General features: G+C 44.3%; 1 protein-coding gene across 1 annotated transcript in view; it reads left to right on the top strand.

The window, feature by feature from the left end:
• SRP68 (signal recognition particle 68) overlaps positions 1 to 4122 on the top strand; it is a 309007-nt gene extending 304885 nt beyond the window's left edge. The window contains exon 16 of the mRNA XM_069200204.1: positions 1663 to 4122. Coding sequence (XP_069056305.1) covers positions 1663 to 1890 — 228 coding nt within the window. The 3' untranslated portion in view covers positions 1891 to 4122. The remainder of the gene's footprint in view (positions 1 to 1662) is intronic.
• The last annotated feature ends 12771 nt before the right edge of the window (positions 4123 to 16893 follow it).

Raw genomic sequence — 16893 nt, 5'->3', positions numbered from 1 at the left:
ACTGTTTACTGTTTATAATGTTCAGGTCCCCATAGAGAGCTCTTTCACTCACTCGATCCTACAGGACTTCCTGGGTGAAAGTCCACTCCTCAGACCTTCCACCTGTTGGTAGTTACTGCTTTGGCATCGATTCAAAAGGTGAGAAATCTACTGTTAGAAAATATCCATCAGAGAGACAAGTTACTTACCATCATTAGCACCTTTGTAATAGTATCTAATCACATATTCCTCCCCTCCTACCCCATTCTGTTGAGTGGACTTTTATGGTTCAAAAAATGGTACTAAGTTAGGTTTTACACGCTGTCCTCTTTCCAACCTGTCTTGGTTGCACCGGGTCTGAGGGCACCTGATTTTTAAAAGAAAACTGACCTCCGTTTACAGGTGTACTTCCTATGTGGCTCCATTGCATGACTTCCAGAGGCGATGTAGAGCTGCTGCAAAGTCCACTGGCAACAGCAAGCAGCCCACAGGAGCAGTGCATAACCTGGGGATTCAAGAGGTGTGGAACCTGCAGTTTGATAGAAAGCCTATCCACTAGAAAAAGGGCTACTGGTATAAGTAGCTTCTGCTTATCATCGTTCTTTGACGCAGACTGTAGCTAATTTATTTCTCCATTACCATATGCCTTATTTTAAGTAAAAGATATTACTTGAATTGTATAGGTTAGTCTCATTTTAAAGGGCATCTGTCCCTTTGCTCAGTTCTGTCCCTATAGAGAAAATGGGCAGTTCTGACGGCCTGTGCCATAGCGACGACTGGCCCTGAATCGGCAGACCTACCAACACTCCAGGTTCTTTGTGCCCAGTTGCATAAAGTGGAGAAACTCAGCAGCTGAATATCTGCATCCTGTGCAACGGTCTTTCCACCAGGCATAGATTGTGTTTAAACTGCAGCACTTTAATATATGACGGTGCTCATCGTCTCCCTGTAAGACTTGCACTGCATGTTACTAATCTTACTGAAGCCAGCCAGTGTCTCCCATCCCCAGTGTACTGTGTATATTCCATTCCCTTCATTATTCTGGTGTATGTTTGTTGGCGGTTAGTCATTGTACAACCCTAATATGTGTTGCTTGAGTTCCTCCATGTTATTGCTGGTCTTTAGTAGTATTTTCCTATGGCAGTCGCCCCACCGAAATGACCAGTAAACTAACAGAACTTGCAGAATAAATGTGTGTTTTAAATTTTCAATGTGCACCCTTCTCAAAGGTCTATAGTGAACTTTTAGGCAAATTCATGACGTTTAAAATGTTTTTCGTTTTGCCACATCCATGTGAAACATATTTTACTTTGACAATTTATTTCACAGTATCTTTATGTAACCCTAAAAAATGGTTCTGTAGATGATGCGCTAGGCAGAAAATGGTTTTCTCCATTGGCAGTGGTAATTTTTCAGTGAAGAGTTCTGCCTACATTCCCAGCTTGGATGTATCCGATTATATTGAAAATGAACTTGCTGCATAGAAAATTGGCAGAAGATGAAAATTGTGAACTTAGGAAGCAAAAAAAAAAGTTGTATAGTCTTAACCTAGGAGCGTTCAGTTTAAGCTGTTGATTTATAGGTTTACAGATTCATTTATTACTTCCTTCATTTGGTACTGTTTTGCCTAGGGATTCTTTACTGTTATCTAAAATACTTTTCTCTTTTCCTCCCACTGTGCAGCCTCTGGCCGAACGTTTAGAAAGCTTTGTGCTGGACAGTTCTGTAGTTGGCAAGCAAGCAAACTTAGTGCACTTTCCCCCGGACTTCCAGCCCATTCCCTGCAAGCCTTTATTCTTCGACTTGGCCCTGAACCATGTGGCACTGCCGCCGCTGGAGGACAGAGTGGAACAGAAGGCCAAGAGTGGCTTGACGGGCTACATCAAGGGCATCTTTGGATTCCGAAGCTAATTCTAACCCTCTCCAGAGGAGAGGAAGAAACGAGAGTGGAAGGGAGATTGTAGACCTGGAGAAACTATAGCCTTATAATAAAGTGGTTATTTCTTGCCCCCCACCCCCCAAAGAAACAACACTTCGATGAATTCCACTATTGACCCATTGGGACATACCCTTATTTTTACAACTTGGCTTTTCTAAAAGACTTTAAGTATTCTACTCCAGGCATATGTTGACACCTGCCTTACTCTGCTGATATCACTGCAGCGATGCTGTGTCCATGCTGCACGCTTCTGGATTTTCTTTTTAGCTCACTGAGCCAGATGAAGCTTTTCTTACATCGCCGCCATTCACCGCACACAGAATCACTTGTAGGCGATAGCTGATGAGATGTTTTGTTTGAAAATACAGCTTAATTGGGGTTGTATGTGGTATTTGAAAAATACTCCAGTGTGAAGTCTGCTATGAAGTCTGCCTTGACACAAAAGGCATTCCATCAGTGTTCCTCTGAACGGTTTTTATAATGCCATGATTGACTGTGAATGTAACTGAATGATGGAGATATGAGAGAGATGAGACTGGGGTGCCTGTCCTCCCTCCGACCTCAGCAGATCGCCTTGTTCATACTAAACCTCCTCCACCAGTCTTCTGCTTAGAAGAGGATCAGGGCGAGGGACTTGATCAGCTTCACGAGCTGGAGCAGCAGACATGTTACACTGTACAAGCCGTTCTTGCAACTCAAAAAAAATCTTCTCTGGGCACTTTGCTGACATAGGAATGCTTGTGCTCTTGGGGAGTACTTGCGTAAATAGCAAATGCAGACTATTTTATCAAGCGAAGTACAGGCATATTGCTTTGTTGTGTGGGGTCAGCTTAAATTACCATAAATGACCTAAGTTTCTACATTCAATTTCTCAGTCATAACAGTACAATGGCACCCAGCATCATCAGTTAGCCTTCAAATATAGTCAGAGGAGCCCATGAGCCCTCCGGGTACTCGGCAGACCGGTTCCACTGCTTAGCTGCGTTATATGCTGTTCCCGATCTTAGACCTCCACGGCTGGAAGCTGAAAATGTATTATTCATCCCTTTTATCTCTCGGGGTGCGTAACGCCGCCATACTAAAAAAAAATGTGGCTGGGTGAGTGGAAAGTTGGCACAAAAGCCGCTGTGCAGTGTCTTGCTTTGTTTCGTCTTTATAGTGAGAATGTGTCTTAAGCAGATGATCAGGTACGTTTTTTGGGGCGTGAATCGTACACTGATGACTTTAATGATGGGCCCTCTCCAGACTCATGAACTTTCTCTGTTGCTTGTTGGGTTGGTGGAGCGAAATAGCACTGCTTCTGTCGTGGTTTGTGGTGTTCGTAAAGCAGATCTGTCAGATACTGAAAACATGGCAACAGATGATATTTTGCTGTACCGCTGTAGTATTTAACCCTCAGCACTTCTTACATGCAGCAAGACGGCCTAGTTTATAATGAGGTGTGTGTGTGTGTTTGGTCCCATTGTTCCAGTGTAGGCCTTCACCAGCCAAGCTCTGTTTAGTTTTGGGAACCATTGAACGAGTGACCAGAGTTCCCTGTTGAGAGTGGGTATTTCCCATATTGTTGGAGCAGAAGGATATTTAGTTGCACCTTCCTCTCTGGCCAAGCGTTTGTTTCAAGGTATTTAACATTTGACAACCAGAGGTGCGCTTATCTAAGTTTTATTTCACCAATAAAATACAATCTAATAAACGTTGGATGGCAATTCAGTTTAACGCCCCAGGAAACTAAATATTTGTAACATTTGAGAACTAACTGAATGTGGTCTTTCGAGCTGTCAGTCTTGTGTGGAATCTGCTTGACATCATCAAACTATTTTTTAATGATATATTGAGAAACTGGCCAAGGTCTCACTGATAGCGACTGACTCTGCTCAACCAGGTCTGGTTTGGATGCATCATTGAAGCAGCAAGATGTTTATGGTGTGCTTCGCCTTGGCTCCCAATGCTACTTGATGGGGAAAAAAATGTTTTGTTTTACCCCTAAAACCTACTTTTCTGAGCTAGGCTCAGCGTCAACAAAATTATAAATATTTAAGTTTTAACGTTATAATCTTTAAGTCTTCCTTTTCCTCCCTCCATTAGTTGCAGTGTGTTATGGAATACATTCAGGAGAGACTGCATTTGTTTCTTCTGAGTCAAATGATGAGCTGCTGAAGATATAAGTAGCAATAAAATAAAAGCTACATTGATTTTCCTTTTAACAGCATTGTGATTACTATTTGTGTGCTTTATTTTTCTTTGATTCTTTGTTTTTCTGCTGGGTATCTTTCAGGCCCATGTGCTCCATGATATAATAGTTTCACCGGGAATGTTTTTTTCCTACAAGTTTAACAGTTCAGAGACCTCTATCTGACGAATGACATAAATGACTGAAAATAAAATCGATCATTCGCACATTAATGATGTGATCCTCTTTTTAAAAAAAAGCATTGCATATTCAGACTCTTTCACTTCAATCATCTGATTGCCTTTGTTAATCTTTCTCTAAACTACTGACGAATTTTGGAAAATCCTTTCCACAATTAATAAAAAAGGAATGCAGCGAAGACAGTTTTGTTCCTGTTACCCCCACCCACACCACCACCCCCTAATTACCATCAACCACAGGCCCATTTCTGATCTCTGTTACATGCAGGGTGTTTGCCAAGCTTATTCCAAATTTTACAATGACCTTCTTGTCCTCACTACTGCCGTTTTTTTCTGTCGATATGGCCCCAAAACAGCCCATAAAATCTAGGTAGCATCAAATAGGTTGCAGACGCAGTCATGAGATGCCTGCTTTTCCTTTTAAATCTTGACATGACCTGCATTAGAGTAATCTTCCATTGCTTTTTAGAAGTAGCATGTGATAGATAGCTTCCTCGTCCTCCACAAGGGTTGCCCTTTCTCACTAGTTATCTGGGTTATATCTATCCTCAGTTCTGAATATCAAGTCCTGCTTCTAACCTTATGCTAGTGACAGTCAACGCCATCACCAAAATGCAAAACCAACAGCAAGGAGAGCAACCCTATGTTCCTGCGTTGATTAAAGAGTGGCGTGAACCTAACTAAAAATCAAATAAATAGAACTTTCTGTATCAGAAGCACTGTCACGTTTGCATCCTCTGCAGTGTGATACCCATTCTGGGCCAATTACCCACCCAGAGCACCAAAGAAAAAAAACTAGCATTCACCCTAGTGGCAAAAGTGATTTAACACCCAGAACAGTTCTAAAGAAAGAAGAACGAACACAAAATAAGTGTCTCTTCAAGTCTTGAGGACATTGTGGGCAGTTGTTTCACATGATGACACACCAAGATTGTGACTACTGCCTGTATCACGACTATGAAATGCTTAACTAAGATTTTCCAGATGTTTATCTCAAGGACAGTGTTTGTTGTGAGGGTAGAGTATTTCTAAAACAAGAAAAGGCTAGCAGAATTTGAATCCCTTGCAGAAATGTAAAAGGTTCTGACATTCAACTTTAGTAAGACATTTCAAGCCCTCTTTTGGCTAATGTCTTCTTCTTTTATTTGTTTTTCCCAATTGTTTTTTATTGAGATTTTCATATTTGTGCTTCACAATACAAAACACATGCAGTCAGAATATTAAAATAGAATTGACAATATATCATTCCAGGTTATTATTTATACAGTGAAGTGTGTTCAGTTACTACAGCACACCTACAGAGCCCACTGACACATAGCAACTTGTCAAAGTATCCCTATTCCCAAATCCCCGCAACCCAGTTCGCACTCCCCTTTGACAGCATCCAGCTAATGCACTTGGTGTGGTCTGAGATATTTATGGAACATGTGATACGAGTCGAGATCAATGAGTGCTCAACTCAGAATTAGAGAAGCCATATACAAAAGCTGTGCTATTTATGCTCATTGTGCAAGCTGGTGAGCCTTAGTATAAAAGTCTGTAGTATCCATCCTGTCAAGGGTGGTTTGTTCTCTGACTTGGGCATTATAGCTCTGAGTTGTTGTTCCCAGTTGAACATCCATTAGGTTTTGTGTATGCCTCCCGATGTCTAGAATACACATACAGCTTTGCTCTGACACATTTGTATATGGGGATGCCTCCCATTTCCCAATTCTGGAGCCCTAGATGGTCCCCAGTTCATAGCTACCTGGCGTTTAGCGAGGTAGAGGGTCAGGTCTATGAACTTAATGTTGGAGCTATCAGCTTTGATTCTGGTCATGAGATCTAATAGACAAATCTTTGGCAAGCCTGCATCCCTCTTCCTCATCCACTCCATTAAGTAGTTAGTGACTTTCTTCCACAAGCTCCCGAGTACCCCTTTAGACCACACCATGTGAAAACATTCAGACCCCTCTTGGTCACACTTGGACCAGGTCAGAGTATGGCTCTGTAAGCCAGTATGATAAAATGGCCGCCATTGTCGCCAGGTTTTTCATTAGCACATCTGTTGGAGTGCTATATCCTGCCCCATCCCACATGAGTGCAGCAACCTTAGTCCGTGCAGTCTCAGTCAGGAATTGACCCAGTGGTAGAGCGTGTATGCCTGTGATATTTCGGAAAAAGGCATCAGGTGACCGGAGTCATATAATCTGCCTAGTGACTGTATCCTCTCGCGAGTTCAGCACGATCTTCCTGCCCTTTTGGATAGCTGAGCAAAACAAGGGCCTTCATGTACCTGAATTTTGGGCATTTCATTGGAAGCCCAAGGACCACCGGTGAAGTCAACTTCCTAGTGTTGCCCTCTGTCAGTAGGAAGAGACAGGACCTAGTTGAATTTGTGTGGATTCCTGGGTATGCCCTAAAACTTTGGAGCTCCTCAAGCGGCACTGGCAGGCCCCTGGTGTTAACTTTCATGAATGATAGAATGTAATCCGCAATTAGCAAGGTGATGTGTGTGGGTGCGCCATGAATGAGGACACCAATCTGCCAATCTACACTCTGAACATGGCATTCCAAGGGCTGTATAACGAACGTGAACAGCAGCGGAGAGAGGGCTCCCCTGTTGTCTTTCACGCTGCAATGACCAGGCATCAGAGATTACGCCTTCCATTTTAACTCTGACCACTGGAGCTGTGTAAAGAAGTTGCAATCACTTAATGATACCACTGCCAAACCCCATATGGTGCAGAACTGACCAAAGGACTTCAAATTCAAGGGAATCACATGCTTCCTCCATCTCTCTGGAGGCCATGGCAGCCTCAGTGGATCTATCTTTGCAGCTACTAAGGATGGTAAATAGTTGCTTTGCATTGGGGACCGTACTGCAGCCAGTAACAAACCCACATTGATCTTGATGTATCAAGTGGCGTAGTATATCAAGCATCCTATAGCCTGGGATCTACACTAGGATTTTAGTCAAGGTTAAGAAGTGCAAGGGGGTGGCCCTTGAACTTCTGGGAGCACCACCGCTGCCCTTGAAGTTGGTGACATCTGTCCTCTCGTATAGGCTTCACAGTAGATTCCGGGAGTGCAGGATCAATTGTCCTTGAAACATTTTATAGTTTTCAGGGGTAGTCCATCACCACCCAGGGTCTTGCCTGTGTGTGGCCCCATCAATGCTTGTGCAAGCTCCAAGTGAATGGGAGAGTCCAGCTCCACACGTTCATTGGATAGCCTGGTCCGACCAGCATCATGTATAAATTGGTCCTCCTGTGCATGGTTATGAAGTGCAGTAGTAGGTAGCAAAAGTGTAATTTATGATAAACGTGCAATCTCACTGCTTTTACAGCACACAGCCAAAAATGGTATTGTGTTGGCATGTGGCCTGGACAAGACACACCAGTAGTTGCCCAGTTTTGTCGTCCTCACAGTAGCTGCGAGCTGGATATTCCTGAAAGACGTAGCGAGGAAGCTGTGCACCCTGCTGCTGCACTAAACTGGACAAAAGATGAGACTGAGCCAGTATCTCACGTTCCGTTTTTGCCATCTCATGTTCAGTCATCACATTTTCAAGGTTCATGAGTTTTAAGTACAGGGCCCTTCCTAATCCATCCTTGAATTTCAAGCACATTCCCCTGATATATGAATTGACGGCATCCCTATTTCTAAACAGTGCATCGTCCATCATGGATGATCACAATCTCCAAGTATCTTGGTGGGACAAACATTCCACAGTAAGGTCAACAACAGCTAATTATGCTTAGAATATGTTTTCACCAGATATTCCATTCCCAAGCAATGGGGGTGTCAGGACAAGGGTAGCAAAGAAGTATATACAGGGAGTGCAGAATTATTAGGCAAATGAGTATTTTGACCACATCATCCTCTTTATGCATGTTGTCTTACTCCAAGCTGTATAGGCTCGAAAGCCTACTACCAATTAAGCATGTTAGGTGATGTGCATCTCTGTAATGAGAAGGGGTGTGGTCTAATGACATCAACACCCTATATCAGGTGTGCATAATTATTAGGCAACTTCCTTTCCTTTGGCAAAATGGGTCAAAAGAAGGACTTGACAGGCTCAGAAAAGTAAAAAATAGTGAGATATCTTGCAGAGGGATGCAGCACTGTTAAAATTGCAAAGCTTCTGAAGCGTGATCATCGAACAATCAAGCGTTTCATTCAAAATAGTCAACAGGGTCGCAAGAAGCGTGTGGAAAAACCAAGGCGCAAAATAACTGCCCATGAACTGTGAAAAGTCAAGCGTGCAGCTGCCACGATGCCACTTGCCACCAGTTTGGCCATATTTCAGAGCTGCAACATCACTGGAGTGCCCAAAAGCACAAGGTGTGCAATACTCAGAGACATGGCCAAGGTAAGAAAGGCTGAAAGACGACCACCACTGAACAAGACACACAAGCTGAAACGTCAAGACTGGGCCAAGAAATATCTCAAGACTGATTTTTCTAAGGTTTTATGGACTGATGAAATGAGAGTGAGTCTTGATGGGCCAGATGGATGGGCCCGTGGCTGGATTGGTAAAGGGCAGAGAGCTCCAGTCCGACTCAGACGCCAGCAAGGTGGAGGTGGAGTACTGGTTTGGGCTGGTATCATCAAAGATGAGCTTGTGGGGCCTTTTCGGTTTGAGGATGGAGTCAAGCTCAACTCCCAGTCCTACTGCCAGTTCCTGGAAGACACCTTCTTCAAGCAGTGGTACAGGAAGAAGTCTGCATCCTTCAAGAAAAACATGATTTTCATGCCTGACAATGCTCCATCACACGCGTCCAAGTACTCCACAGCGTGGCTGGCAAGAAAGGGTATAAAAGAAGGAAATCTAATGACATGGCCTCCTTGTTCACCTGATCTGAACCCCATTGAGAACCTGTGGTCCATCATCAAATGTGAGATTTACAAGGAGGGAAAACAGTACACCTCTCTGAACAGTGTCTGGGAGGCTGTGGTTGCTGCTGCACGCAATGTTGATGGTGAACAGATCAAAACACTGACAGAATCCATGGATGGCAGGCTTTTGAGTGTCCTTGCAAAGAAAGGTGGCTATATTGGTCACTGATTTGTTTTTGTTTTGTTTTTGAATGTCAGAAATGTATATTTGTGAATGTTGAGATGTTATATTGGTTTCACTGGTAATAATAAATAATTGAAATGGGTATATATTTTTTTTTGTTGAGTTGCCTAATAATTATGCACAGTAATAGTCACCTGCACACACAGATATCCCCCTAACATAGCTAAAACTAAAAACAAACTAAAAACTACTTCCAAAAATATTCAGCTTTGATATTAATGAGTTTTTTGGGTTCATTGAGAACATGGTTGTTGTTCAATAATAAAATTAATCCTCAAAAATACAAGTTGCCTAATAATTCTGCACTCCCTGTATGTGTGGAGTGCATGTATTGGGGAATAGTGGAAGTGTTCTCGTTTTAATGGATGTGTCACCCTCTAGCACTCGTGTCAAATCACAGCCCCTTTCACAAAACTTTGTCCCTCAGCCAATATCTTGACACGGGCTCCATGCACCAGTCAGTGTGAGTTATGCAGATCAGTGTTCAGGATATAGTTAAAATTGCAACCGATAAGGAAAGAGCCTTGTGGATATCTGGGCAAGAATGCCCACCTTCTCCTTATGTGCAGACTGACCTGTGTTGGGTGCATGTAGACTTATTATATGCAATGTTCTTTCATCCAGCCTACCATATAGGCAAACAAACTGCGTGTCCTGGTCGATCTTACATTCTGTAATTGATACAGGACCCCTGGTACCCATATCGAGACTCCCCTGGCTTATACAGAGATGGCGGTGCCATGAACGTGTCCTCTTCATTTCTGTGGTAGATTTGTACCTTCTTGCAGCTTACAAGTGTGAGTCTCCTATTGCAGCATACATACATCACCATGTTGTCAGATGTTTGCCACAGATGGGTTCCTAAGCCCCACGTGTTGCAGATTTTAAAAGTAGAGCGCTGGGATGCCTTGTTCCTCAGCGCTGTGCTCAGTAGGTGGTTTTGCTTCCTTTGTGTACTAGCATGTACAGAAAGAGCCCCAGAGGGAGATGCTACAGTGACAGCCACACCCCTGTGTCATGGTGTGTGCAATATGAATGGTTCCTGAATAGCACCTTGGAACAATACAAAACCTGAGACTGAATGATTGAAAACAGAACCCCAATAAATACCAACTTGAATACCCCTCCCAGGGCCAACCTTAAACCTGCCTGTTAGAAATGGGGTGTTCGATGGCATCTGTCGCTGTAGATACGCATGTTTTGCATAGCTCGCCATCTGGTGTTGGGCCGGAGTGTTACAAGTTGTTTTTTTTCGAAGAAGTCTTTCGAGTCACGGGACCGAGTGACTCCTCCTTTTGTCTCCATTGCGCATGGGCGTCGACTCCATCTTCGATTGTTTTTTTTCCGCCATCGGGTTCGGACGTGTTCCTGTCGCTCCGAGTTTCGGAACGGAAAGATAGCTAATTTCGGAAGATTTTCGTCGGTATTGTTGCGTTCGGGATCGGCGTAGTTAGATTCAACACCGCGTCGAAAGATCGAAGAGCTCCGGTGCCCTTCGGGGTAGTTTTTCGATCCCCCGTCGGGGCCTGGTCGGCCCAACCGCGTGCAGAAGAACGCCGATGGAACGGACCCCGTTCCGCTTCTGTCCCAAATGCCACAATAAATACCCCTATACAGACCAACACTTGGTCTGTAACCTGTGCCTGTCACCTGAGCACAGTGAAGACACCTGCGAGGCCTGTCGTGCGTTCCGGTCCCGAAAAACACTCCGAGACCGTCGAGCCAGAAGACTTCAGATGGCGTCCGTGCCGACAGCCCACTGAGAGTTCGAGGAACAAGAAGAGGAAGGAACCTTTTCGATCCACGAATCGGACTCCGAAGGATTCGACGATACACAAACCGTGAGTAAGACGTCGAAAACCACTCAGAAGAAGATTTACAAGGCCCAGGGGACGCCACTGCCACCAGGCCATGGCTCGACCCATAAATTCGGTGACCGACCGTCGGCACCGAAAAAGGCCCAAACAGTGCCGAGATCGTCCGACTCCGGACGAGACACCGGCACGCAGCCTTCTCGGGACCGAGAAAGTGCTGGAGACAAGCATCGACACCGAGATACCGGTGTAGACACGGCTCGACGCCGAGACAGCGGCACCGACGAAGATCGACGCCGAGAGGTTTCGGCCCCGAAAAAGAAAAAAGTCACCTCGGAGCCGAAAAAAGATGCAGACAGGGTTTCGGTGCCAAAACAGACTGCAACCGACCCAGTTTCAGGCTCTTATACAGAAGAGCAATCGCTAACCTCCCAAATGCGAAAGCATAGGTTTGAGGAAGAGCTACAATCAACTGACGTAGACCATACGCAAAAGCGTATTTTCATACAGGAGGGGACAGGAAAAATAAGCACCCTTCCCCCTATTAGAAGAAAGAGAAGATTGGAGTTCCAAACTGAACAAACACCACAAACAAAGGTGGTGAAAAAGGTTACTCCACCACCCTCTCCTCCACCTGTAATTAACGTCTCACCAGCACAAACTCCATCACATTCCCCAGCTCACACCACCATGAGCCAGGGTGACCAAGATCAGGACGCATGGGACTTATACGACGCCCCAGTGTCAGATAACAGCCCGGAGGCATACCCTACGAAGCCATCTCCACCAGAGGACAGCACTGCGTATTCTCAAGTGGTGGCTAGAGCAGCACAATTTCACAATGTAAGCCTCCACTCAGAACAGGTTGAGGATGACTTTTTATTCAACACCCTCTCCTCCACCCACAGCTCCTACCAAAGCCTGCCTATGCTCCCTGGTATGCTCCGGCACGCAAAAGAAATCTTTAAGGAGCCGGTCAAAAGTAGGGCAATCACACGCAAGAGTGGAAAAAAAGTATAAGGCGCCTCCTACAGACCCGGTTTTCATCACTACACAGCTGCCACCAGACTCTGTCGTTGTAGGAGCAGCTAGGAAAAGGGCCAACTCCAACACATCTGGAGATGCACCACCCCCAGATAAAGAAAGCCGCAAGTTCGATGCAGCTGGTAAGAGAGTCGCAGCACAAGCTGCAAACAAGTGGCGCATCGCTAACTCTCAGGCACTACTTGCGCGCTATGACAGAGCCCATTGGGATGAGATGCAACATCTCATTGAACATCTGCCCAAGGACCTACAAAAGAGGGCAAAACAAGTGGTTGAGGAGGGACAGAACATTTCAAACAACCAAATACGCTCCTCCATGGACGCTGCAGATACAGCTGCACGGACAATTAATACATCTGTAACTATCAGAAGGCATGCATGGCTACGAACGTCTGGATTTAAACCAGAGATTCAGCTAGCAGTTCTCAATATGCCTTTTAACGAAAAAGAACTGTTCGGTCCAGAAGTGGACACAGCGATTGAGAAACTCAAAAAGGACACGGACACTGCTAAAGCCATGGGCGCACTCTACTCCCCGCAGAGCAGAGGGAATTACAGCACATTCCGTAAAACACCCTTTAGAGGGGGGTTTCGGGGTCAGGGCACACAAGCCAGCACCTCACAGGCAACACCGTCCAGTTACCAGGGACAGTACAGAGGAGGTTTTCGGGGACAATATAGAGGAGGGCAATTCCCTAGGAATAGGGGAAAATTTCAAAGCCCCAAAACCACTACTACTAAGCAGTGACTCACATGTCACTCACCCCCTCCACACAACACCAGTGGGGGGAAGAATAGGTCATTATTACAAAGCATGGGAGAAAATCACTACAGACACTTGGGTTCTAGCAATTATCCAACATGGTTATTGCATAGAATTTCTACAATTCCCTCCAAACATACCACCAAAAGCACAAAATTTGACAAAACATCATTCCAATCTCCTGGAGATAGAAGTGCAGGCACTATTGCAGAAGAATGCAATCGAATTAGTACCAAACACACAAATAAACACAGGAGTTTACTCACTGTACTTTCTGATACCAAAGAAGGACAAAACGCTGAGACCAATCCTAGACCTCAGAATAGTAAACACATTCATCAAATCAGACCACTTTCACATGGTCACACTACAAGAAGTGTTACCATTGCTAAAACTACACGACTACATGACAACTTTAGACCTCAAAGACGCGTATTTCCATATACCAATACACCCATCGCACAGGAAATACCTAAGGTTTGTATTCAAAGGAATACATTACCAATTCAAGGTATTGCCTTTCGGATTAACAACCGCACCAAGAGTCTTTACCAAATGTCTAGCAGTAGTCGCTGCACACATCAGAAGGCAGCAAATACATGTGTTCCCATATCTAGACGACTGGCTAATCCAGGCCCATTCGTTAATAGAGTGCTCAAACCACACAAATCAGATCATACAAACCCTCTTCAAACTAGGGTTCACCGTCAACTTCACGAAATCCAACATTCTGCCGTGCAAGGTACAACAATACCTAGGAGCCATAATAGACTCAACAAAAGGAGTAGCCACTCCAAGTCCCCAACGAATTCAAAATTTCAACAACATCATACAACACATGTATCCAACACAAAAGATACAAGCAAAGATGATATTACAACTCCTAGGCATGATGTCTTCATGCATAGCCATTGTCCCAAACGCAAGACTGCACATGAGGCCCTTACAACAGTGCCTAGCATCACAGTGGTCACAAGCACAGGGTCATCTTCTAGAGCTGGTGTTAATAGACCGCCAAACTTACCTCTCGCTTCTATGGTGGAACAACATAAATTTAAACAAAGAGCGGCCTTTCCAAGACCCAGTGCCACAATACGTAATAACAACAGATGCTTCCATGACAGGGTGGGGAGCACACCTCGATCAACACAGCATACAAGGACAATGGAACGTACATCAAACAAAACTGCATATAAATCACCTAGAACTGCTAGCAGTTTTTCAAGCACTAAAAGCTTTCCAACCAATAATAGTTCACAAATACATTCTCGTCAAAACAGACAACATGACAACAATGTATTATCTAAACAAACAAGGGGGGACACACTCCACGCAGTTAAGCCTGCTAGCACAAAAAATTTGGCGTTGGGCAATTCACAACCAAATTCGCCTAATAGCACAATTTATACCAGGGATTCAGAATCAACTCGCAGACAATCTCTCTCGAGATCACCAACAGGTCCACAAATGGGAAATTCACCCCCAAATTCTGAACACCTATTTCAAACTCTGGGGAACACCTCAAATAGACTTGTTTGCGACGAAGGAGAACGCAAAATGCCAAAACTTCGCATCCAGATACCCACACAAGCAGTCCCAAGGCAATGCCCTATGGATGAACTGGTCAGGGATATTTGCTTACGCTTTTCCTCCTCTCCCTCTCCTTCCTTATCTGGTAAACAAACTCAGTCAAAACAAACTCAAACTCATATTAATAGCACCAACTTGGGCAAGGCAACCCTGGTACACAACGCTGCTAGACCTATCAGTAGTACCCAACATCAAATTGCCCAACAGGCCAGATCTATTGACACAACACAACCAAAAGATCAGACACCCAGATCCAGCATCGCTGAATCTAGCAATTTGGCTCCTGAAATCCTAGAATTCGGGCACTTACAACTTACCCAAGAATGTATGGAAGTCATAAAGCAAGCCAGAAGGCCATCCACCAGGCACTGCTATGCAAGTAAATGGAAGAGGTTTGTTTGCTACTGCCATATTAATCAAATCCAACCATTACACACAACTCCAAAACATGTAGTGGGTTACTTGCTTCACTTACAAAAATCTAACCTGGCTTTCTCTTCCATTAAAATACACCTTGCAGCAATATCTGCATACCTGCAGACTACCTATTCAACTTCCCTATATAGGATACCAGTCATTAAAGCATTCATGGAGGGCCTTAAGAGAATTATACCACCAAGAACACCACCTCTTCCTTCATGGAACCTAAATGTTGTCCTAACTAGACTTATGGGTCCACCTTTTGAACCCATGCACTCCTGCGAAATACAGTTCCTAACCTGGAAGGTTGCATTTCTCATCGCCATTACTTCCCTAAGAAGAGTAAGCGAGATTCAGGCATTTACAATACAAGAACCTTTTATACAACTACACAAGAATAAGGTCGTCCTAAGGACTAATCCAAAATTTTTACCAAAGGTTATTTCACCGTTCCATCTAAATCAAACAGTGGAACTTCCAGTGTTCTTTCCACAGCCAGATACCGTAGCTGAGAGGGCACTACATACATTTGATGTCAAAAGAGCATTAATGTATTACATTGACAGAACAAAGAACATCAGAAAGACTAAACAACTATTTATTGCATTTCAAAAACCTCATGCAGGAAACCCAATATCAAAACAAGGTATAGCCAGATGGATAGTTAAATGCATCCAAATCTGCTACCTTAAAGCTAAACGACAGCTGCCCATTACACCAAGGGCACACTCAACCAGAAAGAAAGGTGCTACCATGGCCTTTCTAGGAAACATCCCAATGCAAGAAATATGTAAGGCAGCCACATGGTCTACGCCTCACACATTCACCAAGCACTACTGTGTAGACGTGTTATCCGCACAACAAGCCACAGTAGGTCAAGCCGTATTAAGAACATTGTTTCAGACTACTTCCACTCCTACAGGCTGAGCCACCGCTTTTGGGGAGATAACTGCTTACTAGTCTATGCAAAACATGCGTATCTACAGCGACAGATGCCATCGAACTGAAAATGTCACTTACCCATTGTACATCTGTTCGTGGCATCAGTCGCTGTAGATTCGCATGTGCCCACCCGCCTCCCCGGGAGCCTGTAGCAGTTCGGAAGTTACCTTCAACTATTTGTATATATATCATTTCAACCTTAAATAAGTACATACTTAGTCACTCCATTGCATGGGCACTATTACTACAATTCAACTCCTACCTCACCCTCTGCGGGGGAAAAACAATCGAAGATGGAGTCGACGCCCATGCGCAATGGAGACAAAAGGAGGAGTCACTCGGTCCCGTGACTCGAAAGACTTCTTCGAAAAAAAACAACTTGTAACACTCCGGCCCAACACCAGATGGCGAGCTATGCAAAACATGCGAATCTACAGCGACTGATGCCACGAACAGATGTACACTGGGTAAGTGACATTTTCATTCTGGTTGGCTAGGGTATGCACCTCAGCCAGGCAGAACTTACCCACTCTAGTCAGGGCAAGGGAGTTACACGTCCAAGATAACCCCTGCTCACCCCCTTGGTAGCTTGGCACGAGCAGTCAGGCTTAACCCGGAGGCAATGTGTAAAGCGTTTGCACAACACACACACACACACCTGTGACGCAATATCCCCACCACAAAGGAAACACAACACCAGATTATATGAAAATATACTGTATTGTACACAACGTAATTATCAGACCAACATCACATAACAGTACTATCCTGCTGCCTTAGCAGTTGTCAGAACGTTACACATTAGTTACTCTGCAAACTAGCAGTAGTCACACATAACACACAGGTTACTCAGTATTCTGCAACATAAGCAGTAGTCAGGAAACACGTAATCACATTAGAACACTTGTCATAAGAATATCATAAAACGCCCATAGTAGGAACATTAGAAAACCTATGGCAAGTTAGG

The sequence above is a fragment of the Pleurodeles waltl genome, chromosome 7 (genome assembly GCF_031143425.1).
Source record: "Pleurodeles waltl isolate 20211129_DDA chromosome 7, aPleWal1.hap1.20221129, whole genome shotgun sequence".
Classification (NCBI taxonomy): domain Eukaryota; kingdom Metazoa; phylum Chordata; class Amphibia; order Caudata; family Salamandridae; genus Pleurodeles; species Pleurodeles waltl.
This window is presented reverse-complemented; position numbering and strand designations above follow the sequence as displayed.